Source organism: Mizuhopecten yessoensis, unplaced genomic scaffold, assembly GCF_002113885.1.
Source record: "Mizuhopecten yessoensis strain PY_sf001 unplaced genomic scaffold, ASM211388v2 scaffold10733, whole genome shotgun sequence".
NCBI classification, from domain to species: Eukaryota; Metazoa; Mollusca; class Bivalvia; order Pectinida; family Pectinidae; genus Mizuhopecten; species Mizuhopecten yessoensis.
The window spans coordinates 35,360-45,148 of record NW_018408694.1 but is presented as its reverse complement, the minus strand read 5'-3'; the positions used below and the strand labels follow the sequence as shown (position 1 = coordinate 45,148).

Below are 9,789 nucleotides of genomic sequence, written 5' to 3'. Positions count from 1 at the left end.
TTAAAGTAAAACAAGTAACTCGTTTAAAATACCTGGTGAAATGCTATCATCATCTTCATCGGAATTGGATGAATAAGGAATAAAATCCTCATCATAGATTGTGTTTTGAGCAGGGGATTTGGACAAAACTCCATCTGAAGATGAGGAGCTAGCTGAGCCTGATGAATTCACTGAAGATGTGGTGGAGCTAGAAGTCACTGTAGCTGATGCTGAAGAGCTTGAGGTATTCGAATCATCAGTGGCATCAAAGAGATCTGTGGACAAAATGCAGCAAATCATCAGTAAAAAGCAATAATTCATGGGGGAAAAAATAGCAATGAATGTAACATAATCCTCATACATTTATTTCAAATCTCCTGTTGGTATTTTAAGACAAAAATTCAGAATTTCAATTACTGTTACTAAGTTAAAGTTAGCAGTCCAAAACTTGTGTTTTCACTCTGACATAAAAATTTTTTAAGTACCATTGATTTGAATATCTCTGAGCTGTTTCCCTTGGAACTTTCTAACCAAACCCAGATCCTGGATCAACAGAAGCTTGGCAACATCAACACGTTCAATCAAATCAGAGGTTTGTCTGTAATGGATTCGGTGGACATCCATCGTATGGCCTAAATGGTCAACTACCCACTGTCTCTCCGCCTCTGTTGTATCAAATGCCTGCAAAATAATGATATACTCAATGAAAAGTGTAAAGGGTCTGTGATATCATTGTGGTTTATTGAATATACAAGGAATTATTTGCACAGAAGTTCATTTTCTTACATCTCTAAATAAGTCATTCGAGAAAAAACTTAACTTGTGTTAAGTACTAGCCAAATATCATAAACTTAAGTTTTTTGATTATGTACAGAGCTGCCAACCTTAGAGATTAAGAAATAGTAATCTGCGATCGCTTTTTTACAAACATGTATTCATTACCTTTTATTGTTTTTCTAGTGCGTTTTCTAAACGTCTGAATGGATAATATCCTTTTTTCCTAGGAGAAACGTCTTCTTACCCGTCCAGTTTGACACGTTTTCCGCCATTTTACTTCATCTACAAACGTCCTTTTCACATTGAATTAACTCCAGCCTATCTCGAGAATCGATGCAAACGCACGTGTGCATCTGATTTGCGATTATAATACTGAAAACGGACATCGGGACCGGATTACGGCGAACCTAACAAAAAAACGGAAAAATTCCGGATTTTTTTTAAAAATCGTAATTTTACTTGGAAAATCGTACTAGCGTAATTCAGACCTCAAAATCGTAATAATGACGCCTAAATCGTAAGAGTTGGCAGCTCTGTATGTATACAATGAATAATAGCTATCATACCTGTAACATTGTGGCAAAATACTTCCTCATGTTGCTAGTTCTGATTAGGTGTGGCATTTGAAGTCCTGCTTGATTGGCTGCTGTCCTTATGGCATCATAAGCTCGGATCACTCCAATGTCTATTAAATGAAGTAAAAACATGAACATTATAAACGTCAGTAAGGTTAACTCATTAATAATCAAACAGTTCTTATATTGATCAACAATCTTTTGAATGATGAAGAAATCTACATTAAATCTACACTTAAAAACTTACTTGAATTTGCAAACACATATGGATTGACATCTTCAATGCATTGCTGTCGCACTTCGGGATTATTCAAAAAGTTCATGGTATCTCTCACATCTGCTGGAATAAGGACAGGTACTCCTTTGCCAGTCTGCAAATTACAAGAATTCTCAGTTACAAGGTTGAATAGGTATATAATTTTTAGCAATCAAATTAGCAATAGTGCTTTCTAAAAAATGAAAGAATACAAGTATTTGCAAGAGAGACCACATATTTAACATAAAAAATCTTAATTTAAATTCAAAGCACCATCAAACCATGGGCAAGGTCTACTTAGAGACTCTGAAAAAGTACAAAGGAGAACAAAACCAGGTGTTCTAGAAGAGTATAGCATCTTCTCCTTAATCAATGACATCTGCCAAGTAGATTAAGATCATTTCAAGTGTAAAAGTCATTCAATATAGACCAGCGTCGCCTGCCAACCACTGAGCAAAGCACCACATTACATACAACTATTTAGCTTAAATCTTTATTAGTTAGCTTAAATCTTTATTAGTTAAGTAGCAAGTGATGTTTATATTCTTATTCATAAAAAGAAGATTTTTTTAATGTATACATTCCTACCTTTCCTCTGATCACCACCATTTGCTGACGAGTCAGCAGCATTGTCTCAAAAGTTGTCAGTTCACCTCTCATCTCTACAGAGATTTCATCAACCCCAGATTTCCGCAATTTGTACACAGATAGCCTACCAAAATACAAAACAAAAATTTGATTATTAATTTTTTTTATCTTATGATCAGTTGTACTTTTTGCAATCTATACAATAGGATCTTTCGTCCAATGACCAAAAAACTTGGTCAGTGGATACCTTGTTGAAAGTGACCAAAACTTGCAAGTAGTTACAATATACAAAATGTAACCTTGATATTTGATTCAATGACCTTGAGATTTAGAAAAGTCTATTAAGTCCTAAAATGATCAACACAGATGTTTTAGAAAATAACTTTGTATTCCAGCTACAGGAATTTTGTAATAATCAACCTTCCACTGAGTAAGATGTATCATTATAGATCTAATAATCAGCATATTGCACGAAATACTAACCTCAAAGCCTGAACCTCGTGACATCTCCGTCGATTATACAGAGTTACCCTCGCCAGTGACAATGTTGCAACTTTACGAAAATTCTCATAGGAACAATCAGTCAAGTCCAGTTTCCCAATTTCTGTCAGTAGATATGCACAAAGCTTCTTAATGTCTTCTGGAAGAGGAAGCTGTCTTTCTGCATTGAAGGACCGCTCTGTCAGAGCTATTCTGGCAAGTTTGTTAACACGTACTCCCCATTCCATATCCATAAGCTTTAATAAGCCTTCTGCATCTTTCTGATTTCCTGCATCATCTTTCATGAGGGCTCTCCCAAGTTTTGCAGACACCATTTTCTTTATATCATATCCCAATTTGAGTGCATTGCTGGGTGTTTTCAGATCCTCTTCATCCATTGCATCTTGACAACTACATTTCAATGCTGCTGCTACAATCATGTCAAAACACTGTGGACGAAGAAATTCACTCAGTTCTTTTTTCATTGAATTACCGTCTTTCCCTTCCCCTTGGTCACAATCATCCTTGTTTTTCTCTTCCCTTAGATCAGTACAATCCATCCCTAATAATTCCATTTTAAATTTTGCAGCCAACCTCATAACTGAGGATGTGTAATACCTACGCATCACCTTGTTACCTGCGTTCCTCAACATGGAAGTGTTCCCTAGAGTAACAATGAGACTATCATTTTTTGCGACCTTTGCCACCTCATCTTGTTGCATGATTGTAAATGTCTCTGATACCAAAGCTTTTGAAGCCTCCTCTGTTATCCTCTCTGACAACAAGTCTGACTGAACAATCAGTTGACATTTACTTGATGTTGGGTCTTTGCTAACACAGCAAGTTTTCATGTGTCTCTTGATTGACTTCAATAGGACCCATCCTAAGCACTCTGGGCACGGTCCATATTTGCTCATATCAAATGTAGCCATGCAGTCACTTTGATTCTCATCTTCCTCCTCATCCTCCTCCCCAAGCACTCCATCTGTTTTTTTATTACTTGACCTTCTTAACAAAAATATTTCCCCTTTCTTCTCTTTAAGTACTTTCATATTGTGTTTGTGTGATCCCTTCAAGCGCATTTTCTGAATGGCAACTTTCTTTTCTTTCCCAGACAGAGTTCCTATCTTCGTCACATCGGCATCATTAGCATGTTTTTTTGAAAGTATATGGTGGGAAAAGTTAGTGACAGTTTTATCACAAAGTGGACACGGATGTGTTGAATTATAAACACGGTCAGACTTTTTTCGCTTCCCCAAGTTAGTATAACCATTTTTCACAACTAATTTGACATATACGCCTCTGTGGTTGACATCTCTGGAAATAGAATCTTCTTCAGGGACATCATTGGACTCCTCATCAGAATCAAGACTTTCCTTGCATAAAAGGACAGAAGAAGAATTTAAAGCAGGATAAATGTCTGATTTGTCATCATCCTCAGCACTGTCTGGCACAATCAATTCATCTTCCATGATATCCATATCCTCATCCTCTGCAGTGCCTTTTTCCTGGTTCTCATCACCTGTAGTGCTTCTGTCTTTGTTCTCATCCTCTGCAGTGTTTATGTCCATGTCCTCATCTTCTGTAGTGCCTTCATCATCGTCTTCACCCTCCTCTGTAGAGGCTATATCCTTGTAGTCACCCTCTGCAGTCCATTTATCATCATCATCATCATCATCATCATCATCTTCTACAGCGATATTGTCTTTGTTGTCACCATCTACAGTGTCTTTATGCTTGCCATTATTCTCTGAAGTGCCTTCATCATCGTCCTCATCCTCTGCAGTGCCTTTTTCCTGGTTCTCATCACCTGTAGTGCTTCTGTCTTTGTTCTCATCCTCTGCAGTGTTTATGTCCATGTCCTCATCTTCTGTAGTGCCTTCATCATCGTCTTCACCCTCCTCTGTAGAGGCTATATTCTTGTAGTCACCCTCTGCAGTGCATTTATCATCATCATCATCATCATCTTCTACAGTGATATTGTCTTTGTTGTCACCATCTACAGTGTCTTTATGCTTGCCATTATTCTCTGAAGTGCCTTCATCATCGTCCTCATCCTCTGCAGTGCCTTTTTCCTGGTTCTCATCACCTGTAGTGCTTCTGTCTTTGTTCTCATCCTCTGCAGTGTTTATGTCCATGTCCTCATCTTCTGTAGTGCCTTCATCATCGTCTTCACCCTCCTCTGTAGAGGCTATATCCTTGTAGTCACCTTCTGCAGTGCATTTATCATCATCATCATCATCTTCTACAGCGATATTGTCTTTGTTGTCACCATCTACAGTGTCTTTATACTTGCCATTATTCTCTGAAGTGCCTTCATCATCGTCCTCATCGTCTGCAGAGTCTTTATCCTGGTCCTCATCCACTCCCATATCCTTGTTTCTGTGACCATCAACAGCCCATTCAACATCAGCAATAAAAGCTGTCAAAGTTGCTGGTTTCTTTTTCAAGTATCCTGGAAAACAATAAAATTAACAATTAGAAACACATCATTATTTCTCTGTTTTGTGCATCACTCAGTTATTGAGTTAAGCTGAGTGTAATGGTGTATAAACAGTTTTGGCTACAACATACTAACAGATAACATATAAAAATTAGGGTAAGTAATATGATGAGGCATTCACCATGTCCTCAAGACATTTTGAATATTCTTTCGTAGATCAATCCCTTAAAATTAAATCTTTTGGAGTTGGCAGGACCCTTGGAATGACTGAAAAACCTGGGTAGATACCATCATCTTGCAAAGATGTCTGGAAGAATGCTATTCATATCACAGCAACCAACATGAAATTTATATTGACATTTCAATTTTTTATCAATCTGAAAAATTTGCTTGACAAAATGCCTCCAACAGAAAAAAAAGGGCACATTTGAGGGCACAGAATACATCCATTGCCAGTCATCAGAAAAACAAGAGGCCCATGGGCCTTAACGGTCACCTGAGTCTATAGTATTTATTTTTGTTGTTGAAATATGTACCAATTTGAGTAAAAAATAGTATAATGTTAACTTAACTTTGTCAGGACCATGAGCTGATCATTCCTAGACCAATTTTAAGTGAGATCGGCCTATTAGAACTTAGTAGCAAAATAGCGGCCATGGCAGCCAAATTGTATTTCTGATTGACCCGAAAAATAACAACACTTTGTCAGGACCATGATTCGATCATTCCTACAAAGTTTCAGTTCAATCGGCCAAGTAGATCTTTACTTTAAGTTTGAAATAGTTTACCAAAATGGCAGCTGTGGTGGCCATATTGGATTTCTGATCGACCTGAAAAATAACAACACTTTGTCAGGACCATGAGTCAATCATTCCTACAAAGTTTCAGTTCAATCGGCCTAGCAGAACTTGACTTTAAGTTTGAAATATGTTTTCAAAATGGTGGCCGTGGCGGCCATATTGGATTTATGATTGACCTGAAAAATAACAACACTTTGTCAGGACCATGAGTCGATCATTCCTACAAACTTTAAGTTCAATCGGTCCAGCAGAACTTGACTTTAAGTTTGAAATAGGTTTTCAAAATGGCGGCCGTGGCGGCCATATTGGATTTCTGATCGACCCGAAAAATAACAACACTTTGTCAGGACCATGAGGCGATCATTCCTACCAACTTTCAGTTCAATCGGTCCAGCAGAACTTGACTTTAAGTTTGAAATAGGTTTTCAAAATGGCGGCCGTGGCGGCCATATTGGATTTCTGATCGACCCGAAAAATAACAACACTTTGTCAGGACCATGAGGCGATCATTCCTACCAACTTTCAGTTCAATCGGCCCAGCAGAACTTGACTTTAAGTTTGAAATGTAAAATGTTAACGGACGACGGACGACGGACGACGACGGACGAAAACGGATAGCAATAGGTCACTTGAGCTAAAGCTCAGGTGACCTAAAAACAATGATATTTTTTAACTATACATTTGAATAGTATTAATGGAATGAGTACTGATGATACATATTTAGAGTAGTTCTACATTTTGACTTATCAGAGGCCATGCATAATTCTGACGAATGGCATGTGTTATACATATAAATCATTATGTGGACATTTATTGGAATCCTCCATGTGGTTTTCGAGAGATTGTCTGCACAGCCAAAGTTTAACAAGAATCTGATTAATAGAAATTTTTAAACTGCATGCAAACATTTTAATTTTAAGAGCACAATTTGGTATGAACTCTGCCTACATGGCCCAATTGAAAGAAAACCCACGGCGGTATTTTGACAATGCCACCAGACAACCGTTACCTTGGATAATCATCATATATACACCAGCTTATAAACCCCACAATGATGGTACGGACAATATACCCCACAATGATGGTACGGACAATATACCCCACAATGATTACCATTTAACTTGTATATATACACCAGCTTATAAACCCCACAATGATGGTACGGACAATATACCCCACAATGATTACCATTTAACTTGTATATATACACCAGCTTATAAACCCCACAATGATGGTACGGACAATATACCCCACAATGATTACCATTTAACTTGTATATATACACCAGCTTATAAACCCCACAATGATGGTACGGACAATATACCCCACAATGATTACCATTTAACTTGTATATATACACCAGCTTATAAACCCCACAATGATGGTACGGACAATATACCCCACAATGATTACCATTTAACTTGTATATATACACCAGCTTATAAACCCCACAATGATGGTACGGACAATATACCCCACAATGATTACCATTTAACTTGTATATATACACCAGCTTATAAACCCCACAATGATGGTACGGACAATATACCCCACAATGATTACCATTTAACTTGTATATATACACCAGCTTATAAACCCCACAATGATGGTACGGACAATATACCCCACAATGATTACCATTTAACTTGTATATATACACCAGCTTATAAACCCCACAATGATGGTACGGACAATATACCCCACAATGATTACCATTTAACTTGTATATATACACCAGCTTATAAACCCCACAATGATGGTACGGACAATATACCCCACAATGATTACCATTTAACTTGTATATATACACCAGCTTATAAACCCCACAATGATGGTACGGACAATATACCCCACAATGATTACCATTTAACTTGTATATATACACCAGCTTATAAACCCCACAATGATGGTACGGACAATATACCCCACAATGATTACCATTTAACTTGTATATATACACCAGCTTATAAACCCCACAATGATGGTACGGACAATATACCCCACAATGATTACCATTTAACTTGTATATATACACCAGCTTATAAACCCCACAATGATGGTACGGACAATATACCCCACAATGATTACCATTTAACTTGTATATATACACCAGCTTATAAACCCCACAATGATGGTACGGACAATATACCCCACAATGATTACCATTTAACTTGTATATATACACCAGCTTATAAACCCCACAATGATGGTACGGACAATATACCCCACAATGATTACCATTTAACTTGTATATATACACCAGCTTATAAACCCCACAATGATGGTACGGACAATATACCCCACAATGATTACCATTTAACTTGTATATATACACCAGCTTATAAACCCCACAATGATGGTACGGACAATATACCCCACAATGATTACCATTTAACTTGTATATATACACCAGCTTATAAACCCCACAATGATGGTACGGACAATATACCCCACAATGATTACCATTTAACTTGTATATATACACCAGCTTATAAACCCCACAATGATGGTACGGACAATATACCCCACAATGATTACCATTTAACTTGTATATATACACCAGCTTATAAACCCCACAATGATGGTACGGACAATATACCCCACAATGATTACCATTTAACTTGTATATATACACCAGCTTATAAACCCCACAATGATGGTACGGACAATATACCCCACAATGATTACCATTTAACTTGTATATATACACCAGCTTATAAACCCCACAATGATGGTACGGACAATATACCCCACAATGATTACCATTTAACTTGTATATATACACCAGCTTATAAACCCCACAATGATGGTACGGACAATATACCCCACAATGATTACCATTTAACTTGTATATATACACCAGCTTATAAACCCCACAATGATGGTACGGACAATATACCCCACAATGATTACCATTTAACTTGTATATATACACCAGCTTATAAACCCCACAATGATGGTACGGACAATATACCCCACAATGATTACCATTTAACTTGTATATATACACCAGCTTATAAACCCCACAATGATGGTACGGACAATATACCCCACAATGATTACCATTTAACTTGTATATATACACCAGCTTATAAACCCCACAATGATGGTACGGACAATATACCCCACAATGATTACCATTTAACTTGTATATATACACCAGCTTATAAACCCCACAATGATGGTACGGACAATATACCCCACAATGATTACCATTTAACTTGTATATATACACCAGCTTATAAACCCCACAATGATGGTACGGACAATATACCCCACAATGATTACCATTTAACTTGTATATATACACCAGCTTATAAACCCCACAATGATGGTACGGACAATATACCCCACAATGATTACCATTTAACTTGTATATATACACCAGCTTATAAACCCCACAATGATGGTACGGACAATATACCCCACAATGATTACCATTTAACTTGTATATATACACCAGCTTATAAACCCCACAATGATGGTACGGACAATATACCCCACAATGATTACCATTTAACTTGTATATATACACCAGCTTATAAACCCCACAATGATGGTACGGACAATATACCCCACAATGATTACCATTTAACTTGTATATATACACCAGCTTATAAACCCCACAATGATGGTACGGACAATATACCCCACAATGATTACCATTTAACTTGTATATATACACCAGCTTATAAACCCCACAATGATGGTACGGACAATATACCCCACAATGATTACCATTTAACTTGTATATATACACCAGCTTATAAACCCCACAATGATGGTACGGACAATATACCCCACAATGATTACCATTTAACTTGTATATATACACCAGCTTATAAACCCCACAATGATGGTACGGACAATATACCCCACAATGATTACCAT

At 37.2% G+C, this 9,789-nt stretch overlaps 1 protein-coding gene across 1 annotated transcript; it reads right to left on the bottom strand.

Annotated features, from left to right (window-relative positions):
• Positions 1–456: 456 nt before the first annotated feature.
• Positions 457–1,654, bottom strand: LOC110462035. The gene is made up of 3 exons (XM_021515811.1): positions 1,579–1,654; positions 1,323–1,441; positions 457–660 (listed from the first exon to the last, which is right to left on the bottom strand). The coding sequence occupies exons 1-3, from the start codon at positions 1,652–1,654 to the stop codon at positions 457–459; spliced, it is 399 nt and encodes a 132-aa protein (XP_021371486.1).
• Between the last annotated feature and the right edge of the window lie 8,135 nt (positions 1,655–9,789).

What these genes read in the sequence shown, in the direction of transcription:
- LOC110462035 (XM_021515811.1), bottom strand. Translation starts at nt 1,654, where the DNA reads ATGAACTTTTTGAATAATCCCGAAGTGCGACAGCAATGCATTGAAGAT. An exon ending in ATATGTGTTTGCAAATTCAA is followed by an intron (nt 1,442 to 1,578) that starts GTAAGTTTTTAA and finishes TTCATTTAATAG; the next exon opens with ACATTGGAGTGATCCGAGCT. An exon ending in ATTTTGCCACAATGTTACAG is followed by an intron (nt 661 to 1,322) that starts GTATGATAGCTA and finishes ATTATTTTGCAG; the next exon opens with GCATTTGATACAACAGAGGC.